Source organism: Vigna unguiculata, chromosome 1 (assembly GCF_004118075.2).
Source record: "Vigna unguiculata cultivar IT97K-499-35 chromosome 1, ASM411807v1, whole genome shotgun sequence".
Taxonomy (NCBI): domain Eukaryota; kingdom Viridiplantae; phylum Streptophyta; class Magnoliopsida; order Fabales; family Fabaceae; genus Vigna; species Vigna unguiculata.
In genome coordinates this window covers 24090013-24112236 of record NC_040279.1, presented here as the reverse complement: position 1 = coordinate 24112236, position 22224 = coordinate 24090013, and the positions used below count along the sequence as shown (strand labels likewise).

The 22224-nt window shown below is 31.8% G+C and overlaps 1 protein-coding gene across 1 annotated transcript; it reads right to left on the bottom strand.

Annotated features, from left to right (window-relative positions):
• Nucleotides 1–7245: 7245 nt before the first annotated feature.
• Nucleotides 7246–9239, bottom strand: LOC114194056 (NAC domain-containing protein 87-like). The gene is made up of 3 exons (XM_028084100.1): nt 8887–9239; nt 8511–8791; nt 7246–8338 (listed from the first exon to the last, which is right to left on the bottom strand). Exons 1-3 carry the CDS (start codon nt 9071–9073, stop codon nt 7616–7618), a joined length of 1191 nt encoding a protein of 396 aa, XP_027939901.1. The 5' UTR covers nt 9074–9239; the 3' UTR covers nt 7246–7615.
• Between the last annotated feature and the right edge of the window lie 12985 nt (nt 9240–22224).

The following is a 22224-nucleotide window of genomic DNA, read 5'->3' as shown; positions in this document are numbered from 1 at the left end:
GTAACCGACTCCCGGAAATTTGGTTTTCGTAGACTTTATATTATTTTTATGGTTTTCCAGAATAAATTATGGTGGCAACTTCTAATATCTTTTTCCAAATTAATTTCTTTTTAGTTCGTCATCCCGTCGTGATTTAGGTTGAGACACCCCACAACAACATCTAGTTTCCTAGAAATAGATTGTTCGATGTGTCCCACTATCACAGCCAGACTGTCTCCCTTATTCCTCAAGGAATTATGAGTAAAAACATCGATGCATCGCACATCGGGTACTATACTGCAACAAGCCGAAATAAGGTGAAACATCTTTTCCCTCCCCAGTGCTTTACATAGGCGAAATGATACAACACTCGAACCAATCCTCTACCACTGCTTCACACAGGCGAAGAGGACCCCTTTCCACTGCTTCACACAGGTGAAAGAGTCATAACTAGGTCTCTAGGTACGGAAAACCTCATACAAGAGCATTCAAGCATCGTGTACATACATCATAGAAGAACCACAAGAACCATATATACATCCAACCATAAAAGAGAAAAAGAGTATAAAAGTTAAGCTTCAAACAACACAGAAAGCAAACTCAACTTCCCCTACCTGGATTTGGTTCTTCACTAAGTGTTTCTCCCGCAGCCTCTTCTTTCCCTCTCCATGTTTCTCCCATTTCTCCAACTCTCGTTCTCTCCCTCTTAATAAACCTAAAACTAAGGGTTTTTATCCCTAACCCAAACCTAAACTCAAAAGAAAATTTGGAAAGTTAAAGATAAGTATTCTGGCTGTTTTAATTCTTCTAAAATATATGACAGCAACGTAAAAAAAAAATATGGAACTGCACATGAAATGAGGAGAGAGAAATTTAATGTGGAAAAGTTTCGTGGGCCCCACCAGAAAGAAGAGAAAGAAAAACACAATTTAACCATTTCAATGCTACCTTGAGTTGAACCATTGCACTTTTGCACAACAACACACACACCGACCACCAAGCCAATTGCTTTCTCATAACATAGCGTACATTATAAATTCATAAACACATGTACTCAATATTAAATATAATATTAATAATTAAAATAAATACAACAATAACTTAAATCACTCAAATAATTATTCAATATGTAATACTTCTAGAAAATAATTAATTTAAATAACTCAACTATGTTAATCAAGCCATCAAATCTATTTTCATGTGCTTCTCTTTATTCTAATTTTTCCCGGGTCTTACACTATGAAAGTTAATGTAAAATATAGACGAGATGAAAGTGACCTTCTTGAAGATCCTACCTTTTAACGCAAGCTAGTTAGTAGTCTTATATACCTAACCATCACTCACCTAGTTATTTCTTTTGTTGTCCACGCAATAAATAAGTTCATGCAATCTCCTAGTCATTTCCACCTTTCAGTAGTGCAACACATAATACGTTACCTCCTTGGCATTTCTAATTGTGGTTTATCTTTTCAAACGAGTTCATCTCTCAAACTACAAGCATACGATGATGTTGATTGGGCTGGATGTCGAGATACGAGGAGATATACTTCTAGTTGGTGTATGTTTGTGGGAAATCTCTGATTCCTTGCAAATGTAAGAAACAAGATCAAGTCTTTCAGTCATCTATTGAAGTCGAATATTGTACAATGTTCGCTGCACAATCTGAAATGATTTCGTGGTCTTCTAACAGAGCTTGGATTCTCTCAATCATAACCTACTCCATTACATGCTGACAACATAAGTGCCATAAAAATTGCAACAAATCTAGTTTACCATGAACACATAAAGCACATAGAGGTTGACTGTCACTCAATCAAGGAAGCATATAATCATAGAATTATCACTCTTCCTCGTGTTTGAACTTTTAATCATAGTGCAAACTTATTAACCAAATCATTGACACGACAACGTCATAAAATTGATGTTTTTCGACTTACTGAATCAATTTGTGGGGGGTTATAAAAGGAATTAATGAAGAAATATATTGGTCATTAAAACCAACATTGATTGGAAAAATATATGGTGATCAAATCCAACAAATTGATAACATATGATAGCTGGACATTTAAAGTCAGCAAAGTCTATGCAATTGTAATTGTAGTTTTGTATTGTAATTGTTATTCTCTTTTATTAGGATATCCACTTATAGAATAAATGCATATATATATATATATATATATATATATATATATATATATATATATATATATATATATATATGATTATTTTCCAATAGAAGAACACACAATTTTGCCTACACATTTATGGAGTATACATGGAGATTAGCTAATATTGATGTAGGGTGTGTGGTGATTACACATGGAGTTTGGTTAGCATAGATGCAAAGTGTGTGGTATTTATGCAGGAGCATTGACTAATGTTGATGTAGGGTGTGTGGTGATTATACACGGTCATTAGTAAGCATTGATGCAAGGTGTGTGAGCATTACTTAATATTGATGCAGGGTGTGTGGTGATTATACACATGCATTGGTTAGCATTGATGTAGGTGTGTGGTATTTATGCACGAACATTGGCTAATATTGATGTAGGGTGTGTGGTAATTACAAACGAGCATTGGTTAGCACTGATGCATGGTGTGTGATGTTTATGCACAAAAATTAATTAATATTAGTGTGGGGTGTGATGATATACACAAGCATTGGTTAGCATTGCTGTTGGTGTGTAGTGAAATAAAATCTCAGAATGGTTTAATTCCTAGTGAGTATAATCTTTTTATGGTGGAGTATGGTTGTTGGTGTAGACAATAGAGATAAAAAGGAAGTTGTGTATATTTTAATCATGGTGATTGTTGAGTTGATGAAAATAATACATCTTGTAAAGTCTTACATCGTCTAGGATAAGCAATGATGTGGGTGATATATAGTGGCTATAAATAGAGCACTCTAAGTTCATGGTTTTAGTGGCTATATATATAGTCAAAAACACTTTAAGCTTCTATTTGACTTTTCTTATACTCTTGTAATATAGTGTTATGAAGTTTGTGTTAAATTCTTACTTTGGAGAGTGTAAATATACCTGAGGTCAAATGACATGGGAGAGTGGTTTGTGTTATAAATTTTTTCACATTGTGTTATTCTCTGGTTGTCATTAGACAACGGTCATCATTTTCCTCAAGTTTTGGAGTTTCTATGTTATATTTTTGTGCTGATTGTGTTGATCTTATTTATCTATTGGCAAGAGGTAATTTCCAAAGGATAAAAATGTTGATGTTCTTCATGATGACATTTTTTTTTCATTGATAATCAAAGAGGTAACGGTGAGTGATTGATGTTTTATGTGAGTATTAAGTTAGAAAATTCAATAAAGTTCTAAGTTATACATTCATATAGATAAACATATCATGTGATAAGAATCAATAAAAATTTCTAACATCAAATCAGGGTTTAATCATATAATCGACAAAATATATGAGAAATTATAAGAGTTTGTTAGATGAAATCTGTACCAAAAGTGGATAAATTAACAAGAAAATTGGAAATTATGACAAGAAACTTGAACTTAATACTAGTCTGCTAAAAATAGTTATTCCTAATATATCTGTGTTGATGAAATAGGTAACTATGGATAGACGATGTGTACTTATTCACATGTATTAGCGTTATTATATATTTAAATTGAATAAATAATTCACTATTGTTTTATATATGCTTTTTTATTTTTTTTATGATCGTCTTTTAACATCTAAATAAATAGTTTTATGGGAACAGTTGTCGAATATATATATATATATATATATATATATATATATATATATATATATATATATATATATATATATATATATATATATGTCTTGTATATATTTAGTATTGCAATCACCTCATGCGGAATCTGAATATGCCATATGTATTTTTGTATGCTGTATTAAACTTGAAAATACTGCTTTTGGATAATATTGTTTTCAAATAAAATATTAATATTAAATATAAAATATAATGCATATATTTTAATAATTAATAAAAAAATTATTTATTGAGCTAGTTTTATAGTGACTAAAAAATGGAGCATGCTTTTGTTATTGTAAATGTTTCGTTAGTCTATTTATTTGTTTAATGACAAATCAGCTAGCCCATAAATTTATAGGACTTTTTTTTTTCTTTGTGATAGACATTTTAGCTCGTAGGCCTACATTGACATGTTTAAGAATAGACCCACTCAGTAGCTTATTTTAAGGTGATAATTTTTTTTTTCATCATTTTGATATTCACAAAGAAGATAATAAATTAGAAAGTCTAGTAGACTTTCTCTAATACTTAGTTAGCTAAATTCTATAAAAGGTTAGACATGAGACAAGCAAGATGTTAAATTTGGACTATGGGATTATAAAACATATCAAATACTTATTTAGGTTTGACTTCAATTACTTTTATCCCACTTACCCCCATTTTTTTATATGTAAATCTCATATTTTTATATGAACCAGTATGTAATAAAATAAACATTAAAACCCACAAATTAGAGAGAAATATAATAATAAAATTTAAAAATTTGAGTTTGATTGTGGGAAAAGTATCCAGAACCAGAACCATAAAATTAGAAGGAAACGAGAATAAGATTTTTGTTTACATATGTACATATATGTATGAATTGTTTTCTTTTCTTTTTCCAGGTTTAAAGATGAATTTGAAGATCTTTTAGAAAAAGAAGTATAGAAAGTTAGTCTTTATCGTAATGATTAACGAATATTGCTCACTTTGTTACTTTGCTTCCCACATATGTTATTATACCTTTTCGTTTTTGCTTTACTTTTCGGCCCCATGAAAGAAGAAACAAAGCACGAAGGTGGATGAAGCAAGAAGTAGCAGTGCATTATTATTATTATTATGATCGATGGAAGAAGCCAAAAGGCACAGCCATAAAAGTGCAGTTAAGTTCCCCGCAAGCATAAAACCTGATTCAACGCTTTGCTTTGAATGGAAAATAATAGGCACATAACATATAATCTCCATCATTGATGATAAAAGAAGAAAAGAAAAAAACTCCAAACTCACATCACATGAATGAATATGGAAAAACCTTTCTTCTCTTCCAATAACCGATACCCTTATCCTCTTCCTCCGCCACCTCTACGGTGCTTCCTATCTACCCTTTTTAGCCTTTGCTTACAAACTCATCCCTCTTTTTCTGCCTCTCATCTTCTCACATTCACACATGCATCTGTTTCTACCTTTCACATATCATCTTATCCCTCAACACTCAATTATTAATCTGCCTAACACACACACACCCCCACATACACAAAAGGTAAGAAAAAAACATGGATAAGTATTTTTCTTCCAAACCCATAAATTTGAAGTAACTATGAGTTTCGTTTTGCTGTTATATTTAGTTTCTGCAACATACCACAATATGATACCTAACCACAACATTTATCGGTCTCATAAAAAGTTGATCTTCTTATGTAGGGTATGTGCATATTATTTTTAATGTTTTTAAAACATATTAACAAGATTTATAAAGTACCCAAGACAGAAAACCTATGACGTGTTTAGAACACTGCTAAACCTATGACATGGTTAGTTGTGTGTAGGTTAATTTCTTTCGGCAAAAGATTCTGGCTGGAACCAATAAAAAATGTTTGGATCCTTTATAATAATAGTCCTTCCTCTGCAACAAATTAAGATACAGTACATGCAGTGCAGTATACCACTGCATATTAAAAATCAGAGTACTCTTATAATTGGTTCATTCTTGGTCAAGATATTCTGACATCTGCCATTGTGTTGCTGCAGAAATTCAAAGCCTCCTCTATTGTGGTCACATGAACAGTTAGTGCGTGATTATCATTGGGGAGAATTTATGGTTGATGTGCTTTTCTTATGGTTTGTTTTGAATGAGAAAAGAGAAAATATGAATAGCAGTATATTTTAGGAAAAAAATAGTGTTTTGGGTAATTATATTATAGGTGTAACTTATCCACCAACTTTTGTCAATCATTACTTTGTAATTTTTAAGGATTTTTTTTCTTATGATTATATTTTCTTTCGTGCAATTTGTCTGAATATGCTTTTAAAAAAATCTGAATCTATTTTCTTGTAGTGTTTATTGAACTGATTCACCTAATCATTTTTATTTACAAGAAATATATAGATGTTTCTTCAATGACATTCAATTACAAATTGACAAGTATAATGTGTTACAATAAATAATAATTATTTTAAAATTTATATTTACTTTGTCTTTTTATCGATTGAAAATGTAAGAAATGTAATGGAAGAAATAATTTTTATTTAACAAAATCTACATGTTTGTCTGTTTCTATTTTTCTACAGCTCTAGTTTTATTTTATAACATGTTGAATTCAATTTCTTTTAACAATTTAATGAGGTTAATTTGATATAATTAATAAGAGTTTGAAAAAAATAACAAATAATCTAAAATAAAATAAAATATTCTAATAAAGTGTGTAAAAAATCACAGAAGATATATTTGCTTTATTAATGGGTTATTGATGTAGATTAAAGAAAACTAAAAAACAAAACACAAATATTATTTTGTTTCTTTCTGATAAAAATTTCAAAATTTGTTCTCTCGTTTCGTTTTCCTTTTTGGTCTGTGCAACACATGATAATATTTGGGAAATGCTCTTCCACATGAGGCATCTTATGCGCAGTTTCGGGGAATTATTCACATCACATGCTACACTAATCGGTGCTCACTCAGATTCCAGCATAACATATTCATTACTCCATTTATATGTATTAACCAAATCTAGTTAAGTATCATTAATGCCCTTAAAAATAGTTTATTTATTAATCACAGAGCTTACTGTGATAAAAAAAAAAAAATATCTCAAACATATCGTGCTACCCTCATACTTATCATTTTCAATTCAGTAATAATTTGGTGACAAGACCAAAACTTATGAAAGACACCATTTGTTGCGGTGTTCATGAAATTTTGAAAGGAAACAATAGTCGTGTCTTAGAGGTAGGCACTAGCTAGCTAGGAGAATGGAAGCTTTAAATTCACAGGTTGGCAAAAGAGAAAAGAAAACAAAATGCACAATTTTTCTTAGGAATTAATGCTCCTCACTGTTGGTGGGGTGTCACAGTTCACAAATACATATTCGACAGCGTATAAAAATATATTATGCAGGAGAAGAAATCAAAGGGTAATTTATAAGGAGTGCTAAATAATCTATAATAAGAAATGGGAAAACTTCAACTAGATTTAATACAAAGAGAATTCTGATTTGTTTGAACTTGGAATAGCTGAAAGATATATATGGAAAGAAAAAGAATAAAAAAACAAAGCCACTAATATAACAAAAGAATATAGATGTACACGATTCATCAAGTTCTTCCCCTCGATAATACCTATGAATACAAAAACTAACATCGAAAATTCCTGGATATCATAAATCTATACAGTGTATGTATACCCAAGAACTTTCCTATATATCATGTCTAACAATAATGTGTATGATCACGTTTATGATGATGATGAAATCAGTATGTAGAGGACTGTTTAAAACCAAACGAAAAAAGAAAGAAGAAAAGTATGTGATGATTAATTACTATGCACGACGATGATCCCAGAATGAAAAACCCATGGATCTGCAAACTTGATTTTTATGTAATCGTCTCTTGTTTTCTTCTTCTTCTACTTCTTCAGTAGTCATCCCACTGCAGACATTCCAAATCTGAGAGAGGTGCAACTGAAGAAGGACCTTCAAGATCCTCGTACAATGTCCGATTTCTTCCCATGTTGTCCTGCTTCGAAACCACCGAGGATGTTTCCGTGTTTCTGTCGTTGCTCAACCCCGTGTCTTGCGAGTGGTTAGAGGAGAATTGTTCCATCTTGCACTGTTTCTCCAGGAGAATTGTTCCATCTTGCAAGTGCTCGTTGTTCTTGGCTGCAAATGCTCTAAGGATAGCTTGATCGTGGTTGCTACCGAAACCCGAGGCTTCAATACTACTGGGCATGATGGAATTTCTGATCCTGTTTTGGTGCACGTAGTAATCAGAGAAGATGTTGGAGGGTTGTGAGGAGAGTGTGTTGTTTCCAATTGGGTTAACGTTGTTGGTGAGATTGGGTTGGTTGGAGGTGTAACTGATTGTGGGATTAATCTCATAGCTTCTGTGGTGGTCTTCTGGCTTGATGAGAAGCTGGTGGTGGTTGTTGATGGAGAAACTGGGGAGATAATAGCCCTCTGATTGTGATTTAGTTGATGAAATTGGGTTAGTGTTGCCATAAGGAGGATCCATGAGAGGTGGAAGTGAAGAATAATCAAGAAGATCATCGCCAATAGAGTTTATCCTCAGAAGACCAGGAATTGAGGATTTTTTGACATCTGTGTTCTTGTGAAAAACCCTTGACACCACCCATTCGTCCTGCAATACCAAAAAGAAAAAGAAAAACAGAAAACTGTTAGCTTTGTTGACAAAACTCATAAAACTAGAACCATATGAATAAAGGAAAATAATAGATGAAAGAAACTGGCAAACTAACACAGAAAAGACACTTTTGTAAAAAGATAAAAAAAAAAAGGTTCACTTTTGATACCTTTGCTGCCTTAGGAAGATTGTAACTTGCAAATTTGCCCTCCAATCTGAATTCATGCATGACCCAATTGGTTTTCTCACCCTTGGGAGCTCTCCCTCTATAGAACACAAGGGTCTTCTTCATCCCAACAAGGTTTCCTTTCCCTTTGTAAATCTCCTTATCTTTTCCGGTGGCCTTCCAGTACCCAGATTCTGTTGCTCTATTGGTTCTCATACCAGTTGGATACTTTCTATCCTTTTGGCAGAAGAAGTACCACTCTTTCTCCCCTATCTTCGCTTTCTCTGCAAAACATAAACTCAACCCTCTCAATATCTCATCAAACTTCAAAGTCAAAACAGAAACCAAACTCACAAATTCACACAAACAATTAACTTACTCGGCAAATCCCAAGGCTCGCACTTGTTCAAATCAGCCTCTCCAATAGCAATTGCACTGAAACTACTATCCTTCACCTTCTCAGTCAGATAATGAGTAATTATCTCCTCATCGGTGGGGTGAAACCTGAAACCTGGAGGCAAATCTAGAGGCTCCTCACCTTTGTTCAACACAATAGGCTCCTCCATGAAATCAAATATATGGGTACCAACTACTCAAATTTATACTATATATATGTATGATATATGTGCATACATATATATACCAAACAACAAGGAACAAAAGAAAAAGAAGAGAGATAGAGGTATATATGAGAAGAGATGAATTGTAAGAGTAAAAAGAAGAAGAAGAAATGGAAGAGAGGTATTAAGAAAGTAGAAGGAAGGGAAGGTGATGTGTTTAAATAGAGGAGCGTGTGCATATAGACCTCACACGGTGGAAGATCCGTGGTGTGCAAGGCACTTGCTGAGGAAGCCTACAATTGGTGCTTTGTTTTTTCTTTGTTTATGCTTTGTATTTTCAAAATACGTGTATTTTTATTGGTATATATATGACGTATGTCCTATCCGGGTGGTTTCTTCGCTATATCTACCCCTTTGAAAACGAAGGTGAGTGAGAAAAAGAAATGGTAAAAAAAGTGCTTTCAAAGCTGGTGGACCCCACTTTCTATAGGCTCCCCCACTTTTTCACATTATTAAAAATAAATAATTAATAAACTTTATCCGCTAGCTTCTTCAACCTAACTTTCGCAGATTTTCATTTCATTACCTGTTCAAATCTGTGGAAGAAATAGTTGAAAACAAAAAATGAAGTGTTCCTTTTGCTTACCACTGTTTGTGCCATTGAAAGCAGATGTTGCTACTTCTGCTACTGCGGCTTAAATTTTCATTTTGTCTACAAATGCTAGCAGCTTTAGGTGGGAAGTGGTTGTTTCAGTTGGTGGCTAGCTTGGCTCAGCTGCTTCATATAATATTTGTGTACACATTTGCATCACTTCCTAACCTCATTGAAAATTAGACCAATAAAATAAATCATAATAATATCTAATGCTTCTATCATTGCCCACCTTTAATTTATTACTCATAATATTTTTTCTTTATACTTATATTGGAATGAAGTAGAGAAATTAGAATCCAAATCCTTTCACAGTTTCACACCAATAAGTCAGAAGAATGAAGCAGTAATAAATGGTTGTGAATTTTCCAAGACCTTTCCAAAATGTTTCCATTCTTACCAGGCAATGTGTACATGGTCTACTGAAAAAACCTATCTTTACAACTGTTATCTTATCACCAGGAAAAAAAAATTAATTAAGAATTAACAACTGCATCATTCTTTATATAATAAATATGAAGTGAAAATAACATTAGGGAGATTAGAGTATGTACATGTGTCAGAAGAAGGTAAATATTGGAATAATTTCTGATTTTGGATTTTCGCTTTTTAAATAAGGTATATAGAAATATTTGCCCTTTTGACATCAGAAGTCACAAGTGTGGCTGGGCTTTAAATTAAGATATAAATTGGAGGGAAGAATTAATGAATCTGTCTTACTCTAAAAATTAAATCAAATACATGTTTTTTATAATGTGAAGCACCGATAGCTGATTTTTTTGTTGGTTTGGATGAAAACAATGTATAAAAGTCATAATCATGAATGAATATTTAATTACACAACTTGTCGTGTATATACGAGTAGGATGGACTAGCCACTAAATAAATTGCCTGAATATTGACACCCTCTCTGCAACTTCCTTGAAACTTCTAAGCCAAATTTGGGAGACAATAATAAAATGGTCAAAATGTGGAGGGCATGAACGAAAAACATGCTAACAAATAGCCATTTTAGTAGACCCTCTACTCTGAACTAATAAGCATATACCATTAATGTTAATAATAAAGAGAGATAAACTCTCATGAAAGCCTCACTTTTAGACGAAATTAAGAAGGTGATTAAGGCTAATTAAAATCATCTTTAACCACGGAAAAGGTCAACATGATTAGTCCATTAGTCCTTTCTGATTTTGCTTTGGTGAACCGTAGCTGCCGATAGTAAATCAATTATTAAAGGACCGAAAAAAAAATAAATAACGCGTCTCCTTAACCAGATCCAGAGGTGAAAAAGTGAAACATTCCGGCGCCGACATTGAAAAAAATCGAAAACTAGGTTGTTTTTGGTTGGAATCACTGTTCCAATCCAACACCACCACCTCTCTTCGTTGAATGAATTTGTTTATGCAAAAACCAACCAGATTAACTGACTAATCACTACCTCTAAGATTTATTAATGAATTATGGTGCATGTTACAGTTTTTTAAATATTCTTCATATACTATTTGCTATTATTTTTATATATCCAAGTTCGTTAAAATCTACACCCACTTGACACGTGTTGACATTATCAGAAACGAATGTGGGACTGAGCTGGAAAATAATTTAAAAAGGTGATTATAATTTATTATTTAACTTTTAATTTAACTAAGCGTGTCCAAATCGTAAAAGGGTGGTGAGGTGTTAGGGTTAAAATGGGCAAACGCGCCCTCTAATGTTGGCTGTGGCTGATTCTGCCACATGCCCTCCGAATTTCGCGAGACAAAATTCAAACCCCACCACTCGATACGGAATAAATTCCGCAAACGCACTTTTTTTATTCATTATTCAGAGTTTCATTTTACATTACTAATTAGTGTTCAGAATTATTTTGATTAAAATAAGAAAAAACGGAAAATTATAAAATAATGAAAACGTGTGGACCCCTTCTTCGATCAGAGCATGCTTTGTTGATAATTATTATTAGATAAATAAATAAAATAACAACATAGAGGGTGTTTGGATTGGAATAGAAGGCTTGAGAAATCCTTTGCTCTTAAAACCGTTTGACTTTTGAACAACGAAACTCAACCGCAAAAGCAAAAATGGAAGCATTCTCCACAGTCCTCACAAACCCCTAACAGGTGACGTTTTATGAGAACATTATGCTTGGTTTCAAAGAAGCATATATTTTAAAGTATAGAAAAACAATCATACTTTATGAAATAAAATTGAATAATTATTTTTACCTCTTCTAAATACTATATTGTATGATACAATAATTGGCATTCAAGTTTTGTTAATGTCTGGCTTAAGACAAACACATAAACCTCCGTTTAACAGTTTTCATGATTCATGAAATATAATTATAATTTTTTATTGAATAAAGTAGTTAAATAAATCCCTATAGCTATGGCTCATTGCACGCGTTGGCCCATTGATTGGCATTGAATTGAACAATTGTGGAGTCTGAGATGATAGCACAGTGATGTCACACATGAAGGTAGGTTTTGATTATCTTTGTGGACTTTACTGTAACAAGGGACTATATATTATTATATTAATATATATAAATAATTGTAGTTTTGTTATCCTTAATGTGATTACTATGATTAATGAATAGCATGGTGGGCCAAAGAGGGTGGGGTTGGGTAGCACCAATTATTGGCGATACACTAACGTAAAGCGCAGCAAAATGAGATTAGTGGGGAAGTGTAGGAACCATTCATTCTAAAGTTTGTTACACTGTTTCTTAGGTTCAGACAGTTACCTCCGAATGGACAAAGTTATTGAATTCTAAATTGTTTTCCTAAGAACAGTGGAAAAGAGGAGAAACGACACCCTTTGTTGATAGAATCTTGTTTAGAGCATAATCAACGCTAACCAAAGCCTCTTCCTCTGTTTTTGTGAGGCTTCTTCTGAAATTTAGGAGTTGATTTGCTCTTTACATAATCATTCTCATACTATTAAAATAATGTTTAATCATATCATAGGTATAATTACCATTTGATTTTGATTGTCAGTTTTTAAATTATGTTAAATATTATGGTTTATATAGTAACACTCTATTTTGGTGAAAAATAAATTAATAAAATTTATTCTAACTTTAATAAATACAATTTGAGTTTTTCAGTTTTTCTTTTAAATAATCGTGTTATTATTTACAATTTAGATGAATAGATATGCACAGATTAAATCATAGAAAAATTAAGGTTTAATTAAGTTTTAAGTTCTTGGTAGATTTGAGAACTTTTAATTGAGTCTTTATTAAAATTTTGTACTATATTAATTTTTCAAAATTTTAAAACTTTTTAATTGAATCCCAACAATTAAAGTTTTTTGTTAATTAATTATGCCGTGTGATATTTACCTTGTCTTACTATTTCTCCTTAAATGTCGTTACATAATATTATCTTACAAGAGATTATGATGATAATTATAATGTTATAAAATTATACAATTTTATAATTTAATAAGTGATAAAAGAAGTGTAATAATGAAGTGTTTGTATAAATTCAAACATCCTTTATAGAAAACCTCTAACTCAAAGCATATATACAATTAGTAATGAGTCACAAAGGATCTTTTGTGACGCTTATTAATAGAAGTTGCACCATGTATATAAGCTCATGTATATAAATCACAAGCTTCCTACTCCATGACACATTGTCTGATGATAATATAGAAACAAAGAAGATACAATGATATGCTTCGTTTTATTCAATATACAACGGTGAACTCTATCGTCAGGATTTTTTCTCTCCCTTGCTTAAATGTTTAGACAAGGATCAAACACAATATGTGTTAGCAGAGCTTCGCCAAGGAATATGTGACATGCATTCAATAGCTTGATGTATAACATCCCAAGTTCTACGAGCTAGATATTACTGGCCCATACGACAAAAAGGCGCCCATGACTTCACCATAGAGTGCATTGAATGCTAGAAATTCGAACCATTACACCAGTTTCCTAAAGAAGAGTTGCACACCATTGCCACACCATGGTCATTCACTAAGTAGGGAATCGATATACTCGGCCTATTTTCCATCGCAAAATGACAAGTTTCTAATCGTGACCATCAACTACTTTAAGAAAATAGATAGAATCAAAGTTGTTATCCATGATCACAGCCCAACCAGTACAAAAAATCTCTTGGAAAAACATAATTTGCAGACATAGTTTACCACACTCAATTGTCACTAACAATGGCTATCAATTCTCCAACAAAGGTATCAAATAGTTTCTGCAACAACTCAACATCAAACATCTAGTAACCTCGATATAGAACACTCTTTACAAACAGACAAGCAGAAAAGAAAGAAGCTTAGATACACAAAAAGTATTTGGGCTAATGAAGTACTTAATATCCAGTAGAGGTATCATTGCACCCCTCAATAAACAACAGGTGAAACACCATTCTAATTAATGTACAACACTGATGCCATGATTCTACTGAAACTCAATGAAACTTCTTGGCAAAAATGACAACAGTTCTAGCTTAAGAGATGAGTTAGAACTTATACGTGAAATCCACGAAGAAGCAAGAGTAAGGGAAGTCGTGGTTAAAGGAAGAATCTAGGAAAGGAAAATGCAAAGGTAAATTAATAGCTAACTAGGAAGGATCATTCATAATTTTCGATTCCCTTCAAAACGGAGCTTACAACCTTGAAGAGTTAAATGGTAAATTTATACCAAAACTTGGAACACTACACATTTAAAAATGTATTACAGTTGAGATGAAATTATTTACTAATTTTACTCAACTTGGGTTTTATCCCAAAAAAGTGATTTACCAAGTGAGGTTTTAACAAGACATGTTTCTAGAAGAAAATATATTTAATATTTATTTATTGCAAAGTTGTCAACAATATTTACTCAATTATTACACTAAAAACATATTCAACGTTGCACTCGTCCTTACCGATAATGGTAAAAGTTATCCTTACCAAGGTAAAATAACACGTCCCTACCAACAATGGTAGAAGTTATCCTTACCAAGCCGACCAACAATGGTAAAAGTTATCCATACCAAGGTAGAATAACACGTCCCTACCAACAATGGTAAAAGTTATTTGTACCAAGGTAGAAGAACTTAGCCCCACCGACAATGGTAGAAGTTGTCCCCACCAAGGTAGAAGAACTCGTCCCTACCGACAATGGTAGAAGTTATCCCAACCAATGTAGAAATAATTATTTTATCGACCAAACACAACTCAAGATGAAGGTAAATCCACCAAAAAGGCATGTTATAATAAGCATTAATAAATTTTTTTAGGTCTTTACAACAAGTAAAGCAAAATGTGCAACGATCTTATAAAAAACAACCTAATCATCAACCAACTCATTTTCAACAACATCCTCAGAAAGGTTGAACTTGGCTGGATCAATAAAAAGAGAGAAGTAAACAACTTACCACATAACTTTCATGAAACCTTTGACATAACTCTTCATACGCAATTTGGCTATGTCCACATTCCAGACCTCTACCTTAGAAATTTTCTTTGCCATATTAGTTTGAGACTTCAACGTCTTAGCCATATCTTCCTCCAAATGTCAGGCAGTTTCCTCGGCATCCTTCATTTTCTTCTCTAACTTGTGGACCTTGGACAACGTTTCCTTTAGGTGTGACACCACAACCTCTCAATCTTTAATCTTGTTCTTGTCATTTGCAACATCTCCATAACCTCTTATGTTATGTGCTCTCATATTCACATGCCAAAAAGAGTTTGAACTGAAGCGACCATGGATACATGATCCATGCGAGTCAAGGGCCTCATTTCCTAACTCCAAACAAGAAGACCAAACAATTTTTGGCACAAACCTACTCCTTGTGTAGCCCTAGGAGGCAAAGTCAAAACCAGACCATGATCAACTAAGGAAAAGGGACCACCTTGCCTAAAAGTCAGCATTGTGGTCTAGGTGGCAGCAACAACGGAAGACCCACCTTAAATAAAAGCTAAGGAGGTTGAATCGGTTTCAACATGAGGAGAAATGCCATGACTCGAGGTGCCTGCATTTGATGGATCAACAATCAAATTTCCACCGATTATTTACACATCATCCTCCACAGTTGGATCGACGTCTCCAACCTGACTACTAAAAAACATTGGCTCCATTTCCTCTAATGTTCTTCCTCTTCTTTGATCTCTAGAAGGCAGCAAAAAGATTTCCATGAAGCTCAGGCTCCCCACCTTGTCAAATATATTCTTGAAAGCAAAGTATTTGCCCATGATATATGTATAAGAAGATAAATGGGAAACCAATATAAGTTAAAAAACCTAGTGCAAATTCATCGTCTTACCCAATAAAAGATAAGGCAAGTTCTCAGCATAAGATACCCTCAGAAGAGCTATACTACTTAGAGGACGAGGTTGATTCATTAGTATTTCAATGTCCATCTTGGCCCTAGGACTAAAACATCGAGAAGCTTTAGGATTTTACTTTCGAGGTCATTGCCAAATAAGGGGAAAGATAGGAACACGGTTGGAACTCAAGAAAGGTTTTTTATTCGGATCACGAGAAAAGCTTTTGAGTTTGAAAAATCTATCTTTAAATATTTAAAGGACCATGACAGGAACTATACAAAGACATCTAACCAATCTTGGACACATGTTTAACTGATAACTAGAAACTAGAAACAAACTCATCAACAAACTCTTGGGTTGTAAAAATAGAGGAATAAAAAGCAACCTCACAAAGCACCTAGTGATATTTTGGATCTAAAACAAGGGGAAACTTATCTTTCCTCCTTTTCTTTAAAGTTGGTTTAGAAGTTCCCTAATCCACACATTCTTGTTCTCCAACGCCTCCCATGACAACCACTGCAAGGCTGACAATGACCACTAGGGGAGCCATTACCATATGTAAGGAAAAGGCCTCACCTCCACCACCCTCAAGGGGAGCTGGGTTTGTACGACTCAAAGAAATAATTTCAACAAAATCATATTCCATTAAGGAAGGCTTTTCAAATGAGGAATCAAACAAAGAAATAAACATTGTGAACTTACCTAAAAAATGATAGCGAAGGTTCGACGCGACAAAAATGACTGCTAGTTGAAAAGCCCAAAAGTTGAAACTTTTTAAGGTTTCTAAAATAAGGGGAAAATGAAATGATATTTAAACATTACAAGAGAAGTGAAAAGGCTCTACAAAAAAACTCTCCAAGAACAAATACGTCACTTCAAGTAATGATGCATTGGTCCCACTCGCTGACATGGTGAATATATAAAGGCCATTAGTTGACACGTTCAAATGTGCAGAACAAGACGTAAAACCTCTCATTAATGTTCCACCCCATATAAATGACAAGTATAATGTGACTATGAAACACTAAAAGCCTAGTTGTCGATACAAACTCACCATTGTCCAAGTTCTTATCTAACTATGGATGAGTACCACTCCAGTTCAGTTATCAAGCACACGCCACTTTTGAACTTGTTTACTCATATAAAGTTCTGAGCTCGAGGAGCTTATGTACCTCCCCTGATCAAGCGTAATATGATAAGAATATCTAAATAATATTTTCCCAATATGTCTTAATTATCCCATAATAAATGCAGCCATAGGCACTAATTGTGATTCTGCAACTTTATAAATATTATATAATGACCAATATCATGCCAATCAACATTATAATCATATCAATCTATATTTATATTTTAGGTCCACCTATAGAAGAAGAACATTCTCGTAGGAAGTATCATATTTTCCCTTATCTATTCACATATTATAAATGAGTTAAATATGTTTTCAGTAAACTTTAATGCAAAATTGAAATTCTTCCTGTTTCTAAACTCCGATATATTTGGTCCTCAAACTTTAAATATGAATTGATACGGTCTTTTTCATCTTATTGTGTTAATTTTCTTTAACATGTCAAGTGGTGTTTTGGGTTGGTGTTTAGGTTGTTTATACCGTTTGACAAATTCTAGCTCAAATGACAATTTGGAATGTTGTTTAATACATAAAAAAATTAATATCATTAGGTTAAATGGACCATATCCATTCATTTTGAATGTTAGGATCAAATTTTCAAACAAGGACAAATTTTAATTTCACGTCCAAGTTTAGATACTAAAAACATATGTAATCCGTTATAAATTTACTCATACTCTTACTTATTTGAGCGTCGAAAAATCTTTTGCAGGTGGATCTTCCATCCTCTTATCATGAGCTTATGATGTAGTCCTTCCTTCTCACCTAAGAAGGTTCAAGCTCTTTTTGGTAAGAATTATTTGGAAGTATAAAACATCCTTTAATTGGTCAAACTACTAACCCACCAACTCATAGTGGGTCGAGTCGGGTTACAAAAATTTTGACACACCAAAAAGTGAGTCAAATTAAACTCACTCATTTTTAGTTCACCCCGTGGTAAGCCAACCCTTGAAGGCGGGTTAGCTCACTTTGACATGATAATATGTTAAAAACATTAAATTTTGTGAATTAACTAATAATTAAAATGAATAAAGTAATGTGCTTATAAGAAATGACTCACTAAAAAACAATAATGAGTTTTATTTTTATTTTTTTGGAATGTGAGAGAGTTAGTTAATGATAAATCTCGTGATATGTTGATTAATTTGATTATTAAGATGTATTCCATTTATATATTTAATTTTTTTCATAATAAATTTTTTTTTGGCTATTTGTGCAGTATAATTTTATCAAGATTTGGTGTGGTCTCTCGTGTTTTTATGATGTTTTCGATTTTTTCGTTTTAGTAAATTTTTCATGTAATAGTAGTAACACGCGGTATAGGTCTATTTAAATAAGTGACTTAAGCCTCATATTATTGTTAGATTATAAAAATATTTAATTTGTATTTGTTACTCATATTTGTATATGTTTTATTTTTTTTTTAATTAAATTATAAACCTAAGATATTCACTAATTATATCATTAAAATATACAAAATTTACATTTAAAAATAAGAATTTGGTTTATTGTGGATTTTTAAGTTAAGAAACCATAATTATATATATATATATATATATAAAGAAATACAAAATAATTTTGTAGACATGTTTGATTTTTTTATAGTTATTTTTTATTTTAAATTATGTATTTTTTATTGTATTAATAACAATAATTAAATTTTATACATTTTAAATATATTATTTTGATTTTCTAAAAAATATTAGTCAAGATCCCGTTAAGTAAGTATGTAAGACTAAAATCACAAAATCAAAATTGTAATTATAGTTTTTTAGTAATTATGCTCAAATTTTGGCCAGTTAAACCATATAAATCAAACGTCAGAAAAGATTGTAATAATACTATAATAATGAAATCCGATGAAGAAATAGTTGCGTCTATTTAACATATTTGATTAGAGTTTAATTGTTTGTTAAAACCAGCAGCAGAAATGAAAATAACGAGTTTCTTCTAAATAGAATTAATTTTATATTAAAAGTAACGTTACGAAAATTCAAATCTTGATTTTTAAAGTAATTTTGAACTAGGAAAAAGAAAATATAGAAAAGATAAATTAGTAAATATCCTTAACAGCAGAAACAAAATATCACACAAGTACTTGTTGGACTAGAACCTTCTCTAAAGCGTCAAATGTCTCTTTACATCTTAGCTTTTGATTTTTATAACATTCAAACATTAAACAAAGACCAAGAATAAAATTATGAAAGTGCCCCTGATTGGTAGTTACACCTGAAAAAAATCTCTCTTTCTCATTTTATGATATACCAAACAGACAAAAAATACAAAACTCTATATCATTCTCGGTTTATATCAGTGATGGTAATACAAACCTTATTATTATTATTATTATTTATTTTATTTTATTTGTATATAGCTGTTGTTGTCATTATATTATAATTATATTGAGGAGAGGATGAAAAAGTCACATTCACACACGTACATGAGGAAATCATGTTGGTATCAAATAAAGAGGAGATAAGGTGTAACTGATGGGAATTGGTTTTGTTTTTTTATGAATCAAAGGAATCATATATATTAAAGTTTCTTACAAAGTTCATCACCTTTAAAGTTATGAAGGGGAGTTAAGGTATATGAGAGTAGGACCACAATAAGGAAGTGTAGTAGCCCATACTTATCATCAAGCGTCGGAGTAATCAAATTTCAAACATCATTTTCCTTTTTCTACATCAAAAACAAGAAAAGAAGAAAAAAAGTGTGGGGACAATCACATGAACCTTACTTTACACTAAATAAAATAGTTTTGATTTAGATATACCTTAAAAACCAATTGGGACTTCAGGATCTCCTTTTATACGAAAGTAACTTATAAATTTATATTTAATCTTAAGATATTGTTCACCGTAATGCGTAGAATTTCATTAGGATTTTGTGTTTAAAAAATTGATGAAAAAAAAAATATTTAAACTATTTTTGACCTTAGTTTTTAAATGATATAAAACTTATTTAATATACCAAAACACTTACATCAGTGTAGGAAGGGGATTTGACAGCGGTTCTTTTCCTCATTTTGCCTCGGGTTTGGAACCGAGGCATATTGGAACGAGGCCAAAAGAGGCCTTTTGGCTTCGGTTGTTACCCGAGTCTATAGAATCCCTTTTATGCCTTGGTTGTAAAAAATCCGAAGTCATAAGATTGATTTTCTGCCTCGGGTCCTAATGAACCGAGGTCATAGAGCCCCTTTTTGCTTTGGTCTTGGTCATAATCGAAGCCTATTCTACTGCTTTTTTTTAAATAATTTTTCTGTTTTATTGTAATTCTCACATTTAAACCTGTATATTTTTTTCACAAAGCAGCATAAACCAAAATAAAATATTTTCTCAAACATCCACTATCCAAAAACATTTAAAAGATAATGGAAATATACACAATCCAAGAGATGAAATATTCAAGGTGAGTGACATTCATTATCATGATTTTTTAATATATATATATATATATATATATATATATATATATATATATATATATATATATATATAAATAAATTGTGGTTAACTCATGTGTTGTTGAAAACGTTGTGTTAATTAGATAGTCATGTTGGGCATGAGTGTGGAAATAATGATTAAGCAGGGAATGAAGACATGAACATAATGACAATTTTGTTGATTGAAATGGAGTAATATAGAAACTTTTTTGGAGACTGTCGGCATCAAAATGAGCACACACGGTGCCTTCGTGCCACCCAAAACAAAATTCTAAAATATTTTAGGCTTTTCAAACTAGGGTCAAAATTCATTTTCAGTTTCTATTTTCAAACCCAGCTTTTGCTTTTATATTTTTCTAATTATTAATTACATTCACTTCTCGTAATTAATAAAATTGGATTAAGATGTTACAGAAAAACCACATGGAAATTAAAACGATAGTTAATAAAATGTTAAAATATAGAAACCAATACCTATTTTTTTCAAAATAAAATGATATACCTAAAATAAAATGATTATCAATCCATTAAAGAACACAACAATTAATCACTTTTAATAATATGTTTTCCTAATCAGCAATATATTTTTCATTCATAAAACTCAATCTCAATCTAACTTATAGCACCTGAAATCTAATATCAGTTATATTAAACAAGTCTGGTTTCACATATATCAATGACTTGTACATTGTCTAAATTATTGACCAAGAAGAAGAAAAAAAACCCTTTTTTAATATATATTTTTAAGGTTAAATATGTTTTTGTCATTTAACTCTTAATAAAAATTGGAAATAGTTCTTCGTTGAAACTTTAGACTAATTTAGTCTCCCAACTTTAAAAATATGTATATTTAGTCCTTTTAACCAAATTTTTTTAAAATTTATTTGACATTTCAAACACATTTCATGGTAGTACTTTAGTTGTTTACCTTGTTTAACTTATTTTTGCTTCAATGTTTAGTTGTGAAACGCGTTTAAAACGTCAAATAAACTTAACAAAATTTTGTTAAAATGACTAAATTCACATAGTTTTTAAAGACAGTGGACTAAATTAGTCCAAAGTTTCGAAAATGGACTAATTTCAATTTTCATTAAAAATTAAAGGATAAAAACATATTTAACCTATATTTGTATATAAATCAAAACATATTGAAAATCACAAATTATGATGAACTCTACCTCTCATTTTCTTTTTACTAATTTTACAACTTTTAATAAAGTAAAATGAATTATATTAAAGAAGTGGTGTTAATACAGTTTGAAAATAAAAGCAACAAAAGGTGAATAAAATGTGTGGTGAAGGAGCAAAGAACAAACCCTAATTCATAGACTCGTGTTTTCCACATGTATTTGGGTCCTTCCAAATTGGAGAGCAAGTGAAAGCTACTATTGCCGAAGAAGAACGTGATAAGTGATGAAATCTTGAGAAGTAGTAGCTTTGCCAGCATAGATCCCTGTCATAACCCTGTAACATTGACCATACTATAACACTTCAATTCAAACTATGTTTATTTTCTAACATCAAAAAATAAGAATCAGAGAGAGTTAAATATCACATGAGGTAGGTAACGTTTTACCATGAATTGGCCTATTTATTATTATTAGGTCCAACGGGTATGGTTGCCATTAAATTAAAACAAATTCTACAAC

What these genes read in the sequence shown, in the direction of transcription:
- LOC114194056 (XM_028084100.1), bottom strand. Translation starts at nt 9,073, where the DNA reads ATGGAGGAGCCTATTGTGTTGAACAAAGGTGAGGAGCCTCTAGATTTG. An exon ending in CGAGCCTTGGGATTTGCCGA is followed by an intron (nt 8,792 to 8,886) that starts GTAAGTTAATTG and finishes TATGTTTTGCAG; the next exon opens with AGAAAGCGAAGATAGGGGAG. An exon ending in ATCTTCCTAAGGCAGCAAAG is followed by an intron (nt 8,339 to 8,510) that starts GTATCAAAAGTG and finishes TTGGTATTGCAG; the next exon opens with GACGAATGGGTGGTGTCAAG.